The sequence below is a fragment of the Typopeltis vanoorti genome, chromosome 1 (genome assembly GCF_054136105.1).
Source record: "Typopeltis vanoorti isolate ZY-2024b chromosome 1, IOZ_Tvanoo_1.0, whole genome shotgun sequence".
Classification (NCBI taxonomy): Eukaryota; Metazoa; Arthropoda; class Arachnida; order Uropygi; family Thelyphonidae; genus Typopeltis; species Typopeltis vanoorti.
This window is the reverse complement of record NC_143549.1, coordinates 127,011,257-127,028,114: the sequence shown is the minus strand read 5'-3', so window position 1 is coordinate 127,028,114 and position 16,858 is coordinate 127,011,257. Positions and strand designations below refer to the sequence as shown.

The window sequence follows — 16,858 nt, the reverse complement described above, 5'->3', positions numbered from 1 at the left end:
GTCTCTGATCAATCTTAACAATATACAATCTATTCCCATTCTTTGCAGCTTGTACACCAACTTATCATGTGGTAATCTATCATACACTTTTGCAAAGTCCAAGAATATCACTGCATGTGATTCTCCCTTATCTAACACACTTGTTAATTTATCATAAAATGCAAGTAAATTACTAAGATAGGAACTACCCTTTACAAATCCATGCTGACCATCATAAAGAACACTATGTCCATCAACTAAATCCTGTGTTCTATTCCTTACCAATCTCTCCAACACCTTGACCACAACCACAGTTATACAGACTGGTCTTGTGGAGTGGTACTATTTTGCCTTCTTTCCACTCCTCAGGAACCCTACTCACTGCAAGACTTTTGTTAAATAACCAGGTCAAGAGCATAGCCAACTGTGGTGCACATTCCTTAAGAATACATGGTGATGTGTCATCCATTCCCACAGCCTTATTAATATCTAAACCAACCAACATCTGATACATCTCTGATTCTTTAACTTCCAATTCTCCTAATACTTGCCTCTCTTCTATATATTGCACATCATCATTTACACTAATGTGATATATGCTGATAAAGTGCTCATTCAGTAACTTCACTATATCCTTTGCAGCTGTTGCCATGACTATCCATCAGTGTTAACCTGCCTTAATTATTCTTTCTCTTGTTTGCCATATAGTGGAAAAATTCCCTTGAGTTAACCTTGCCCTGACCAGCCATCTCCTCTCATACTGCACCTGTTCTTTCTCTACCATGCTCATCTAGCTTGCACTTAATACTCTTCATGGATCTAATCACCACCAACTGTCTTGTACCTCCTCCATAACATTTTCTTTTCCAGCATAGCTTGCTTGATTTCACTGTTTATCCGTGTCACTACTACTCTATTTACTCACTTCACCCTTGATATACAGTTATACATTGCCTTTGTCAGATACTGCCTTGTGAGTTTCCATGCATTACAACATCTTTTCCACTCAGCTCATCTTCCCAACATACTGATACCATCTGACTACAGAGCATCCTATAATCCACCTGCTTTATATTTCCACGTGTATCTACTTTTGGCAGTAACCTTTTTGTTTCATCACTTCCCAAACAAGTACCTCATGATCACTTTCACCAACCAGTGGCAGTGTCAACACCTCTTTAACAACTACATCTTGTGAAGTTGTCACCAAATCCAAAACATAATGTTGCTTTGGTCACATGCTGCTTAAGATACTTATCTCAGAAATTCTACAAACTCACTTTCCTTGTTTCCATACACTGTTTTCTCCTTCCATTCTATATCCCTGTAATTAGTCTCCCATCAGGATCACCTTCTTTTTACATGCCCAATTAATTTGCCTAACATTTCACAGTTGTGCATTCCCTTGCCTATAACAGCATCCTATCAGATATACTTAGTATATCTGATAGGATGTTGCTGTTTATTTCATCTTCATACTGCACAGATTCAAAATTTGTGCATGACTATCAACTTCCACACTTTGCAGACACGATTCCTCTGCAATCATTAACAGCACTCTCCCTTCTCTTTTCACATTTCTGTTCCTTCTGGAAAATTATATATCCTTCTATTTCTCTTCCTGACATCGCATCCTCCTCAGACAACCAAGTTTCACTTATTCCAGTTATCTTTGGGCATACTGACTTAAATAATGCAACAAACTCAGCTCTCTTGTTTCAAATATTACTTACATTTGTGTACAAACATAACAATCCCTGTGTGTTTGAGGCCATTCTACCAGCCCCAAAATTTTCTATTCTAGCTGCTATACCACACCGCTCCTTTCCCTGATCCTAACTGATTTTCATTCCTACCTGTCTCATCCTCAATTTTATGCATTCCATCATCTTGTGCTGCTGCTGCAACCACATCTTCAACCTCATATCCATTTATTTGTGCTATCCTGCTTCACAAATAGACTGATACATTAACTTCTTGACTATGTCTTCTCAGAAAACAATAGACTTTCTAAATGTCCAGTGCCAAACCCATTCAAATGTAATCCATCAGCTTTAAACGATTCCAACTTCCCTTCAAATTCTCTCGACAGGTTTACAAATTGAACCCCCTTTGCCTCACACAAGTCAATCATCTCACTATTCATTATCTGTGCTCTCCTTCTGAATTTGCTGTTGTGGATTCAGAAGGAGATTCACATATCTGGGCAACACGCCTACGATTTTGCCATGCGACAACTTCCTCAAGTCTTTATCAACATTCTTTTTCTCCCCAACTAAGTCGTTTGTGCCCACAACTACATTTTGGTGCCTGGTCTTTCCTTTTCTGCAACACATCAGTTATTTGCTTCATTGTTGTACCAGGAAAGCATGTTTTGTGCACTTTATTTGTAATCACACCTCTAATGATCATGTTCCCCCCCCCTCATACAATGATATACGACTATCCTTTGACTCTTTCTTCATAATACTAACTTCCTCCTTCTCATTATCAGCCAGTCTCTTCTTTAGATGATTAATATCCTCTTCCAGATGTTTCATTTTGCTTTTCATTTTTGCTAACTCCTGTCTAAGCTCTTCTACTATGGTCCTGATGCTCCCATTTCTAATCACTCTTAATCTATCAAGACACTTTTCACATATGTTAGTGCTTTCCTTCTCTCGTATCCATACAGTCTCCACAAATCTTTCAAATTTTTCAGTGCATACGTATAGCAATTTTTGCAATGCATCCACTTCGAAAAACCCAGGCAGAACCAGACTTTCATACAAAAGAGCCTTCCGTGCTGCTGGCGTACATTTCTTTATGGGTGCCATTTTTAGAAGCAGAAGCAGTATGAATGAACAAGTAGCAAAACACAATATAAACAAGAAAAATTTTCAACAACACCACTGAAGTATGTGTGGTTTTTATGTGATCTGTATCCAAACTGAAAAAATGCAGCGTAATTTGTGTTAAAAAGCCACACTATCCACTAATTAAAACACTTTTCTTTAGCACAGCTCACATCTACTGTTACGTTCACTAGCAACACTCCCTTGCTCCCCTTGACACTATTCTTGGTACTACTCCTAATTTTGTTATTTGTTAATTAATTGCAATTAAACCCAGTAATATAAACTGATAAAACATGTATAAATGGGAACTATGAAGTCTTTTCTGATTACATTATTTATAATTTATTAGATAACTGGTTAAGCTAGGCCAGACATCAGACTTGGTTAATAAAAAAAATATAGAATTGGTATGTGTTTTTTTTTTTAAATAAAAAAAAAAAACTACATTGTGATTGTGATTTAGAGCCTTTAATTTCTGTAGATATTCAGGCTATACGAAACAGAGCTACTTTTCTGTAGGACTGGACAGCATTCATGAAAATGATATTCATAAAGTCAAAGAAATTATTCAAGATACCTTTCTCCAAGTCATAAGGTAAGATATAAGCATAATATTATTTATAGTATTTTTTTTTAATTCTAATAGTTGGATTTTATCTTAATATATAGTCATCATGAACATCATCATATTTTGATGTTTACTGGATATTATGTCATTCCATGGAAAATTATTGGGAGCTGAAGCTGCATAATTTTTCATTGTAATGAAAGGGAGTTGTCACCATGTTCTTTAGCTGGAAGAAAATAATTTTGATTTTTCCTGGCATCCAATTAATTATGGTAGCCATTTTTATTTGCCAGATCCACAGAATTTTTACAAATTTGGAGGGTTTTATCTCTGGTAGAAAGACTTATACGTTGACTATTCAGAACTATTATTTTTCAGGGAATTCAGTATACATTGTAAATCAGGGAATTACAATGTATACTGAATATTAATTGTAATAACTTTAATTAATACTTCTGATATTTTGACCACATTTCATTTCCACATTACATTGCCTAGAGTCCTAAATGGCACCTCTTAGCAGGATAAATTTGGTGGTCTTGGCTACTGGACTGAGAATGAGTTCTTCTCAAATTTGGGATGGTTTCATATACCCAAATTTGTTGAGGTTTGAAAAGTTTCTCAGAGTTGAGCAGATTCCAGGAATAGTGTCTCATATTTGTATTTGCTGTGGTGCAATAGAGTGGTCTTCTTGCAGCATGTCCTGTGGTTGGTGTCCAAAGCATGATCAGCAAGTTCACAGTGGCTGTAATGGTGGAACGGATGTAGTCCATGTGTTCAGAAATTCTGATATTAGCTGTTCTGCCTGTTTGGCTGTGGTAGGACAGTTTGCAACTGCAAGAGACCTGGTAGGTCTAAAATTGTGGCTGGTCTTTGGTGGAGCAGATAAGAAGTGCTAATTTTTGTGATCAGTAAGTGGTTGTAAGGTTGTATTTCTGTATATGGAATGGTGATCATTTTTGTGTAGCCTCTGTTCTGAAGGGAGGGGGTTGCAGGGTTTTAATATTTTTGGGATTTTGTGGGGGGGGTTGTAGCCATTGGCTATGAAAGTATTGAGAATATGGTCAATTTCAGTAGTTAGGACACTTGTTAGAACTGATTAATTTTGCCCTGTTATATAGGAATTTTATGGTTCCATATTGTTGGCAGGGTGGTGTGACTACTGATGAATGTATCTAGCAGTATGTATGGGTTTTCTGTAAATGGAGAATGTCCGGGGAGACTTTTTTTTTTTATGTAGTTTCCACTGACAAAACATTAGCAGTAAACCTGTGGTACATGGTATTTGTATCATGAGTAGGCTAAAGATTTTTGTTTTTTCATTTTTATCGGTTTTATATATTTTGTTTTGTATTTTTGATTTTTACATAGTCCAGAAACCCTACTTTAGAGACCAAACATGGAACTTTTTCAAGCCTTCCAGTAAGCAGGGCAGTGGTCTCATGCCAGGTGATGAAATTCATCTCCCACTTAAAGACAATCACAAACATCAGTGCCCATGGCAAGATTTGAACTTGCAAACTTCTGGTTGGAGAGCAGGTTTGCTAACCAACAAGGATACCAAGGAGACTTTTTTTTCCACTCTGATTACATGATTACTCTGATGGATCCCTGGCATTATCCATTTAGCTTATTTCCAAACAGGCAGGACAGTCGGTATCAGAATTTCTGAACACATGTACTTCATCAGGTTCCCCCATTACAGCCACCATGGACTTGCTGATCATGCTTTAGAGGGAAGCACACTGATCCTCAGTTTTTCAGGCCAAGCCAAGACCACCCAATTTAGCTCACTTGAGGGGAGGCAGCTCCATTTAGGACTCGAGGCCTGACTTTGGTTGCTTTACTTCAGCCTCATTTATCCAGTATATGTGCCTACTTGCACATATCATTGTTTCTGTGATCCCTAATGATGGCAATGTAACATTGCTGAAATATCAGAAGTATTAGCTGAAGTTATAATTAGTATACATTATAATTTTCTCAAAAACAATACGAGAGTTTTAACATTAATTGCGGCATATTTCCAGATTGTCCAGTTTTACTGACAAATTAATGCTTAAGGGATATTTACTTTTTCACTTCTTATTTGTAAATTATTTTCAGAGAAACTTTTTTTTTTTTGCAGTCTGCCTGCTTTATATATTCTGAGCACCCCCCCCCCCTCCTTTCTATTTTGCACTCTACCCTGTAGGCCTGGGGTTGAATCCACAAGTCTGAATTTTTGTGGTTTCATTTATTCATATATACTCACCTTGATATTGAAGTTTCCAAAAAAAAAAAAAATTATTAACAGCTGACTTTTGAAGCCCAAAAAAAGATGTAGGAACCAAACAAAAATTTTTGTGAAAATACTCTTGATAAGTAATTATGAAGCAAAATTGGGCTCATCCTGTTATTTTTAACCTTTCGCCTGTCTTTGAAAATGAAGAAAATTGCAACTTTTGTTGTGCCTTTTAGGACTTCATGAGTGGTTGACTGTTTTTACATTGTACCACCATTAATGTAAAAGTAGAACAAAACATTTTTTAAAAAAGCACAATATTTTACTTTTATACTAGCAACTTAGATATCCAGGCAATGTAATTTCATATTGCTGCTGCTCGATGTTCAATACTTTATGTACCTGTACATAAATGCTTTATTGTACTTAAATATAAAGAGCCAACAGGCTTCATTTCGGCGATATAAACATTATTTAAATTAAGGGGATATTAGATCCCACATTGTTTTAAAACCGAATAAGAAACTCAAAGATTGGAATCAGAGCGTTTCATGCCGAATATAGTATAAAAAACTGTAAAAGTATCGGCGAATACTAGCGTGAGCTAATGCAAGTAGTCCTAGAGTGTAGTACAAACACGGGCAACTCGTTGCAAAGGTGGGTAAACCAAAGGTGGCTAGACCAAATTAATACCCTTTGGTATTAATTTGGTCTAGCTACTCACTGATGAAGCCTCAAAAAAGGCTGAAACCTGTCTGGGTAGTGACCTCAGCATGAACCTCTCTGATTCCAATCTTTGAGTTTCTTATTCGGTTTTAAAACAATGTGGGATCTAATATCCCCTTAATTTAAATAATGTTTATATCGCCGAAATGAAGCCTGTTTGCTCTTTATATTTAAGCAACTTAATGGGTGCACCTTTTGGACAACTCGTATAGTAGAGTTTATAAGTTCTTTTCGCTATACTACCCGTTGGTATTAATTTGGTCTAGCTACTCACTGATGAAGCCTCAGAAAGGCTGAAACCAGTCTGGGTAGTGACCTCCCATCATAATGTAATAACAGCATACATTTCCTAGGAAATGTGTTTTTACATTATGGAAAATACCAAGAATAGCGATCAGAACTTTACTCACCTTTGCAACGAGTTGGCCGTGTTTGTACTATGCTCTAGGACTACTTGCATTAGCTCACGCTAGTATTTGCCAATACTTTTATAGTTTTTTATACTATATTCGGCATGAAACTCTCTGATTCCAATCTTTGAGTTTCTTATTCTGTTTTAAAATAATATCCCCTTAATTTAAATAATGCTTTATTTTATTTTATTTTTCTATGCATTTGTTCATTTTTTATTCTTCCATTTGCTGTTGTCACACACCATTCAGGAGGTCTAAAAATTATCTTCATAAGTCAGTCTACTGAAGGGATGAAACTAACAGAATGGGACCAGTTTTGCTTTATAGCACCTTTCAAAATTAGCTCATAAAAATTACAGGTTTTTGTTTGGTCTCCAAATACTTTTTTGGAGTTTAATTCAGCTGTTTTGAGGCGATTTTTTTCATAGAAGAAATGATTTCAGACATACATGTTCTGATACATTAATAACTTATTTCAAGTTCATTACTACACCAAGCACACTAAATTATAAAAAGATGTTTATTAACTTGCTTATATTCACTGGATTTCAAACCAGCATCTCGAGAGGAAACAATATGTTACAATTTACCTGCAACATCAAATTGTAACAGACAAAAGATGTCCATCTATTAGATGGTGCCAAACATCAAAAGATGTCAGTTTGGCACCATCTAATGTTTTATAAAAGAAGTATTACAGGTGTGTAGGAGTTGATCTTAATATGACAGTCTTCCAAATTTTTGAAAAATTAATGCAGCTATGCTTGTTGAGGTTAGGGGAAATGCTTCATAGTGTTGGAACGTCCTTCTTGTTCTATGGTTCGCCATCTTGTTGAATTGTTGTTCTTAATAAAATCAATTACTTGCTGGTTGATTACTAATCAAAATATAGGGAAATTTATATTTATACTGTGCCACCCTATATTTAGATTAGTCTATGTAAAATAATAGAATCAATCTTCAATTAACTTAGCAGTCTCCTTATTTATACTGGCCGAATTTAATATCTTTCACTTAGTGCTCCCGCAAGATTCGAACTTTTTATGAACGGTGCAATGAAAAAGAATCAGGCACACACAATATTGAAATCAATAAAACAAAACATTTAATACAAGGTTATATGACAAATACATAAATTTAACTCTTTATTATCTTTGATATCTTTATTGTCTTAAAATAAGACAATACAATTAACTTAGTTCTTCAGGTCAAACATTCATATTAAGTTAGACTTCAAATCTTCAGATACAAAATTCACAGTTCTCTCAATAACAAAGATTGTTCACGCTGATCAATACTACAGAATTTCTTGCTAAATAAATTTGCTGGTATCGCTCAGTTACACTTGATATTTAACACTTAGCAAGCACTTATAACATTATTAATCATGGCAGTTATTGCTGCAAGGGGAGTTATTTTCAACTTCTAACTTCGGTTAAATTCAGTGAAACGCCACAGTAAATGTTAAGATATTCGGGACGGAACTATCACTTAAACCTGTACACTGAAATGAAATAAAATAGGACTGTTCTTACTGGGATTAATCTTTAGCACATCAGATTCAATGTGAGCACATTTCAAACTTATATTCACTTGTTACTCCGATGGAACACTATTCAAAAGAATTCTTCAAGGAGATAACTGAATTATTATTTATCGCGCTACACAATTCTTGACGGGCTTACTATAGGGCAGAATAAGTATTCCAAGTTTACTACTGTATAACAAGTTGGGCTTTGTACAATCCTTCTTTAAAGCGATATAGGAATACGTAGTAATTCTAAAACTTAGTGGATTTACTCTGAATCTTCTATTAATCTTCCGTTCTTTTAGTTATCATATTACGGCACTAAATTCCTATTACTGCCACCGCTGACTTTATTCTCAGCTATCTATAACTTTTCTCCTCATCTCCGTACAGTTCTGAATGCTACGCTCTTGAATTCCCTGCCCCTCAGTCGCCTTGTTTACTTTTGCCTCTCTCTTATATGCCTTCCTTCTTCCCGCTTAAAACTTGTTCACCCGTCTAACACATTAATTTCCCTTCTCCCAATTATCGAAGCTCACACGTTCTATTTTATTTTATTTCTCCATGGCAACGATCAAAACTGAACGTAAACATAAGCATCAGCGTTATATAAGGTTATACCTTTACATTGAGTAATGAAAAATAATAATAAAATATATGCTTGGCCGCACGAAGGAAGACTTGGTTTCGAGTCTAGTCGGCAACTAGAGGAAATTTTTCTAAGCCTTTTTTCGACCGGTTCCCGAGTTAGTCGATCTCTGGCACGGGCAAGCAGGTTTTTCCTCCCGGAAACTCGGGTTTTTCGTCCTGTAAACTCAAGAAAATCGACCGTAGAACCCACATTATTTCAGACATTAAATATATTGTGTTAAGGTTAGGGACCACGAGATGGTGGCACATTTGAGCCGTCTCTCTCTTCACTGCGTACCGCTTAATTAGTGATAGCCTTGGGCCATCTGTCTCTGATTGGGTACCAGTGGAGATTGAACTGCCCACTCAGTCTCCAAAAGTTAGATAGGGCTAAATGGCCTCGCCTACTCCCGTATACGGGAATAAAAAGGCGTTAGCTGATTTTTTTTTTTTTTTTTTTTTATATGTTACAGTTTATATAAGGTACATAAAAGTTACATACATAGTTCCTCATAATATTATTGAAGGAATAAAGTAATAAGATAAATGTTATTTACTACAGAGTTCTTTCATTAGTATAATATACATTACAATTATATAATTAAATAACTGATAAAATTCAAGGATAATACATGAATAATAAATCTTAAGCAAGAGACTAACAAATAATATTTAAACAAGTCCTGCTTAGAATATGGTAGATTATGTTAAATGTGAATGAAGAATAAAAACATACAAAACAATTTCATTCACAGTTTACCAATAGCTCTTGCTAACTATAAAAATAATCTTTTAGACCTGTAATGACATATAAAGCACATTGGTTTTCTTCCATCTAATTCTGTGTAAAGGGGGGTGTCTAAAGCATTATATGCAAGTTTAAACTTGCCATTATTATGTCATAAACATATATCTTGGATGCTACAGAACATAGAAAGATTAGATTAGGTTATTGGTATACACTCATGTTCATAGAAACCACATCATCTTACATAAATATAGTTTTTAGTAGTTAAATGGTCATTTTCATTGATTTATCGTTAGGTATTTCATTGTATTGCATCATCTATCATTCCTGTGGGTTTCTGCATAATGTAATAGTTACTAATATTGTGTCAGAATTTTTTATGCTATAAATAGACAGCAAGAACTAGTTTTTGCATTTTCCTGCTGATATCACTATGGCTAGTTTACATGCAGTTAACACCTCACCCAAAAAAAAAGTGATTTTAAGGTTTGAATAGACAGTGTTATTCCTGTCATGAAATAGCTTAAACGGTGTCCTGTAGTCAATCTATTATGGTATGGCTACTGTTGAAAGTGAAGAAAACTGGATCTGCTGAGAGGAAGAAAGCCACTGTCTACATCATGCCAAGATTAAGTTCTAAAGCGACTCTGCCTCAAAAAACACCGTGCTTCATCCAAATAACTGAAACAGGACTGGGAAGGACAAATGGGAGTTTTGGCATGCTCTATAACTGTCGAACAGGAGAAGACTCATTGACTGATAGCCAGTCATTCTATAAAGAAACCCTTGTTAACCAAAAAAAAAAAAAAAAATTAGATCAGTTAAATTGGTGTAAAGCATATGCCAAATGGACCCCTGATCAGTGGTAAAGAGTAACTTTTTCTGACAAGAAAAAGTTGTTTAACTTGATGGGTGCTGATGACAGACAGACAGTTCAAAGACAATCAGGAGAAAAATTCAACCCTGATTATCTGGTGTCAACAGTCAGATGATCTGGGGGCTGCATGTTGTATCATGGTGTTGGTCACTTGCATTTCACAAAAGGTTCAGTGAATGCACAAGTGTACCAGAAAATTTTAGAAGAATTGCTGCCTACTATCATAGACCAATTTCTTCTTCATATAGCTTCCGCTTCCTCAGTGAGAGGGTGCATATCCATGTCCTTCCAGTTCTCTCTGTTGGTGGCGTTCCTTTTTGTTTCTGCATAGCTATGTGATCCTGTCCATGATCTTATATATCTTCAATCCATGTCCTTCGTTTTTTTGCCTCTTGAACCTTTTTCCATAATTTTTCCTTCTAAAACTATCTTCTGTCCTGCTGAACCTCTCTCTGTACATGTCCCACCAATCTCATCTTTCTCTGTAGGACATATGTATTTGTGACATGTTCTGTCCATGAGATTTTCAGATCTCTTCTATAGCACCACATTGCAAAGGCCATTATCCGTTGTCTTACTCTCTTCTTGAATATCCAGGTCTAACTTCCATATGCGAAAACTGGCCACAATAATGTCCTTATCGTTCTTTTCTTTGTCTCGATACACACAGACCTTCTGAGCAGATCTTTATTTTTTCAGAAGGTATCTTTAGGTATGGCTGTTCTGACTTTTATTTCTTTATCTTGCTTTCCATCTGCAGTAAAGTAGGTGCCTAAATATTTGTATTCTATTGTATGTTCAATTTTCGTGTTGTTTATGAATATTTCTGGCTCGGGTCTGTTTTTCTTTTGAGATTTTCATAAATTTGATCTTTTTTTTGCATTTATATCTAATCAAAACTCTTTACCTTCTTCAATTAGTAGCTGCAGCAATTTGATTAATTTGTTTCTATTATAATGGTATCATAAGCTTATCTAAGATTGTTGTATTTTATACCATTGATAGTAATTCCTATTTATTATTATTATTATATGACACCACCAGGGAGTCCAAAGACTCATCGAGGGAGGGTACCTACTCTACAGTTCTGTCTCCACTACTCAATTCACCATCTACAACGAACCACAACTATAATCATCATCTACACCAACGCCATCTACTGACCACCACTAGTTCTCACAGACAATCACAAACATCCATGCCCACACCGGGATTCGAACCAGGAGCCTTTTGCTGGAGAGTGGATATGGTAACCATTTAGTGAAGCAGGCCGGCGTGGTTAGCATATTTTTTTTGTTTTTCAATCTTTTTCATCACTGTCTCACTTTAGATATTAAATAGATTTGGTGAAAGTATACAACCTTGTGTAACTCCTCTTTTTATTTTCACTACAGAAGCCTCAGAGTTACGCAATTGCATTTTCTGTTTAGTGTAAATCATTTTTATAATCTTAAGTGCATGATCGCCTATGTCTAATTTATCTAATATATGGAACATTTTATTATGTTTTACCTGGTCAAAGTCCACGCAATTAGCCTAGTGGCTATGCACTTTACAACCATATGCTTTGGGATGGGGTACCTAGGTTTGATTCCCATTGATGACATGAGGAGCTTAAGGATTTTTCTCAGCCATAGCCAAGTTAGCCAGTCCTGAGCATGGACAGCAGGATTTTTTTCCCAGTTTTTCTGGGGGTTTTCATCCCACAAGCAGGTAAACCAGCCCCATGTACACATAGGATATAGTACTTAATACTTCATTAGGAGGGCTCAATCAGTCTTAAGGGGTGGTCAAGGAATGGGGGGGGTTAACCCCACACGAATAAATAAATAACCTGGTCAAAGGCTTTCTGAAAGTCTATGAGCATATGTAAATATTTATATTTCTTTCAAGTGATCTCTCTATTAGTATTTTTAGTTCCAGGATAGCATTAATGGTTCCCATTCCTCTTCTGAAGCCTTTCTGTTGTTCACTCAATTCACTGATTAAGGCTGTTTCAATTTCTTTGTTAACAATGGTTAAAATAATTTTAGATGCGTGGGTTATTAGGCTCACAGTTCAGTAATCCTTGCAATTTTGTGCATTATGTTTCTTTGGAATTGGTATGCAGATAGAATGCTGTAAACACTTCAGGTAATTGTATTGTTTTATAGATGTCCTGAATGGATTCCACTAAATAGTTGTTATTATTGCCAGTCAAAGCTTTCAGCAGCTCAGCTGGGATGTTATCACACCCAGGGGAGTTATTATTAGGAAGATTCTTAATTACGTGTTCTATCTCCTTTCTTCTCGGTAGAGTGGTATCTATTGTTACCTTTAACTTAAAGTGTCATGAATTATCTATCATGTTACCATTATCATCACCATAGAAATCTGATAAGTACTCCACCCATCTTCCATTTATATTTTCCTTATCAATGATTATGTTTCTATCTTTATCCTTGATGTTATTAGACTATGTACATTTTGCTTTTCCATTAAGTTCTTTCAATTTCAGGAATGCTTCTCTGGTTTTGTTCCTATTTTGTAATTCTTCTATCTCGATGCACTACCTATTTATCCAGTTTTCTTTCAGTCTCCTGCATAACTGTTTGATTCTTTTATCCAATGTTTTATATCCTAATCTTTCTTCTTCATTTGCTCCTCTTTTCCATGTTCTTCTTTCATTGATAAGGTTGATTACTTTCTGTGTTATCCATGGTTTTTTCTTCCTATATATTGATGTGGTTTTTAGCAGATATTATGATAGCTGCTTGTAGTCTATTTTGCTGAGAGAGTTCATTTTCATTTTGCAACTGTGCAAACAGCACAGTTGCAAAATGATAGTAGGCAGCAAAATGACCCAGAGGAAGTCTTCCTCTGGGTCATTTTCCTGCCAACCTGGCAGAGAACACTTGTTTTGCCAATCTTTCCTCGTCGTCGAACACACTTTTTACCCTACCAAACCACCTATATCTTAGTCTTCCTCTGGGTCATTTTCCTGCCAACCTGCAGAGAACACTTCTTTTGCCAATCTTTCCTCATCCATTCTGTTTAAATGACACCTGAGATATACCACCTGAGATTAGCTCTGCTAACGCATTCTGGATGCTGACAATGTCAAGTTCTTTCCTAATATATTCATTTTTAATATGATATTGCCATTGATGCCATCTGTTCACGCCTGTAATCTTTCTCAGGACTCGTATCTGCGGTCTCTAGTCTTTGGTCAAGTGTTTTACTTCTGACCCAGCTCTCAGATCCATAAGTTAAAAACTGGTTTGAACACTGTCTTGTATACAGCTAATTTAGTGTTCAGACTAATTTCTCTCTTATTCCATATGAATTTATTCAATTGACTTCCTAGTATACCAGCTTTATTGATTCTGTTGTCTATTTCCATATTTAATTTACCATCCTCACTAAAAATTGTGCCAAATAGGTGAAATGTTTTACTTGTTCCACAGGTTCTCCGTTCACAACGCAGTTGATATTTTCAACGATTCTGCCTATTTTCATTGTCTTTGTCTTTTTATTGCTGACCTTCATACCACATCTATTACAACAGTTATTCAATTTAGTCAAGGAATCTTGCAGACTCGTAGTGGATTTATCGATAAGTATAACATCATCTGCATAAAGCAAAGAGCTGACATTAACATCTCCAATTTTGATATCGTGTTTAATATCACTTTCCTTCATAATGTGATCCATATAGATAATGAATAACAGAGGGGATAATGTACATCCATGTCTCACACCAGATTTAACATTAAGCCATCTTCCTGTACTTCCTTCAATTCTAACTGCTGACTTGTAACTCAAATAAAGACTAAGTATTGCTTGATATAATGACCCATTGACACCATATAACTGTAGCATATTGAATAGCTTCTCTCTTGGCACCTTATCATATGCCTTTTCCAGATCTACAAAACTCAAATAGAGATCTTTGTTATATTCCCATGATTTCTCCACTATTTGTCTTAAAGTGAAGATCTGATTCTGACGGAATCCAGCTTGTTCTTCACCAAGCTTTTCTTCTACAATTCTTCTCAACTGTTTCTCAAGTATACTTTCATATATCAAGGAACACTCAGTAGGGAAATACCTGTGTAATTCTCACATTCAGTTTTATTTCCCTTTTTATATATTTTATACTATTAGAGTTCTACTCCAATCATCTGGAATTCGTCCCTCTGTCCAGGCCTTCTAAACTATGCAGTTGCAGCCACTGCAAGACTTTTATACTACCATACTTCAGCATTTCTGGTCGAATATCATCTACTCCTGCTGCCTTTCCACATTTTAAGCCATTGATGGCTTTTTCTACTTCAAGTCTGGATATGTATTCCTGACTGTATGCCTGTTAAGTGTTTTTTACCACTGTGCTATCACTGCTTGTTTCATTTAGCAATTTCTCGAAGTAATTACTCCATACTTCAAGGATATCTTTTTCTCCCATTTTCATGTCACCTTTATCATATCTAACTCCTTTTACAGCTCTTTCCTCCATTTCTAAGCTTCTTCAATAACCTCCAAAATATTTTGCCGCCACCTTGATATTTATTTTCTCACAAATTTATTTGCCACCTTCTTGATATTTATGTTCTTGCCAAAGTCCTCCCATGACTTTTGTTTAGCTAGTTTTACAAAGTGTTTAGCTTTCTTACATTTTCTCTGTATTCTCTAAGAGCACAAGCTGACTTACTTGCCAGGAACTTTTGATATGCTTTCTTCTTTTCCTTCACTGCTTCTTTAACTTCCTGTGTCCACCATGGAGTTCTGATTTTTCTATCCTTACAGACAACCTCACCACATGCCTCTTGGGCTGAATCAATCAAGGTTTTCTTCAAGGCTTGCCATTGAATCTCTAAATATTTGGTTCCTGTTCTCAAACTCTTTCATTTTTTCTTCAATAATCTTTGTGTATTTTAGTCTACAGTTCACATCTTAGAGCTGCTCAACTTTTATTCACTTTAAAACATTCTTACATGTTATTCTTTTCAATATAAAATTCAATTTTATCCTGCTCAAGACTAAATAGTGATCACTTCCAATTTCAAATCCTCTGTACACTCTGGTGTCCTGCACCAGGGAGAAAACATCACTATCAACAATAACATAGTCAATGAAACTTTTCTTATTCCTTGCCTCTTCTCTCCATGTGAATTTGTGCACATTTTTATGTTGGAACATGGGGTTAGTAATAACCAGTCCAAGTCCTGAGCAGAAATCCAACAGGTACTTGCCATTATTATTAGCTCTGCTCTTTTCTCCAAATTTTCCCAAAATATTGTCAGTATGATTGTCAGTATGACAATCATACTGACAATCATTTCCTACTATTTAGATCCCCAACTTTTCCTTTTTTATTGTGTCAGATGCTTTCTCTAAAGCATTAAAAAATTCCTCCCTTCTATCTTATTAGAACCTTGTGTGGGACATAGGCACAAATAAGTCACATTGTCCAGTTCCCCATTCTGATATTTGCCCACATCACTCTACTTGAGACTGCCTGCCATTCAAGACGATTAGCCTCGTATTTAGTGTTGAATACAATGGCTACTCCTTCTTTTCCTTGATTGTCATTGTCTAGAATCTGTATAACTGAGAGGAGACCTCCACATCGCCTTTAAAGAAATGCGATGAACTGATCAGGGCTTCTAACCTAATGCCCAATCCTCACCTTCACGTGGTGCACCCTGTTGGTATCTACCTGGATACTGAACGAACGAGGATGGGCTGGCAATTTGGGATTTAGCCGACCAAATTGTAATTCTTATTGGCCTAAACCAAATTATAAAATGATGGTACAACAAAGTTGGAACAAGATACTGAAAATAATGGAGGAAAGAAATAAACACAAAAATCATCCTGAATGCAAGAACTTAAACAAGGAGATCAGGAAAGAATGTAGGATTGCAAAAGAATTATTGCTCAACAACAAATGCAAGGAAATTGAGATTTTGTACATAAATCAAAATCAAAGAACTTCATGAAAAAGTTAGGGAACTAACTAACCAATCTTGGAAAAGGATAGGCTGTCATTACATCGAAGATGCCACTGGAAACGTCCTAATGGAGAAAGACAAAATAAGGGATAGATGGGTAGAGTATTCAAAGGAATACTCTAATCATGATAGGATAAGTTGTTGCAAGAAAATTTGGAGGGACCAACTATTTTTATCTGGGAAGTAACAAATGCCATTAGGAAATTGAAACCATGACAAGCTCCAGAAACATATGGAATTATGGTAGAATATCTAAAGGCTTTAAATTTCAGTGATCTGATAAGGCTATCAGATCACTGACTGACGTGTGTAACAAAATATATGAAACTGAACAC

General features: G+C 35.8%; 1 protein-coding gene across 1 annotated transcript in view; it reads left to right on the top strand.

Moving 5' to 3' along the window:
• LOC150110408 (presequence protease, mitochondrial) overlaps positions 1-16,858 on the top strand; it is a 320,487-nt gene that overhangs the window by 147,037 nt on the left and 156,592 nt on the right. The window contains exon 11 of the mRNA XM_090393554.1: positions 3,298-3,411. Coding sequence (XP_090249680.1) covers positions 3,298-3,411 — 114 coding nt within the window. The remainder of the gene's footprint in view (positions 1-3,297; positions 3,412-16,858) is intronic.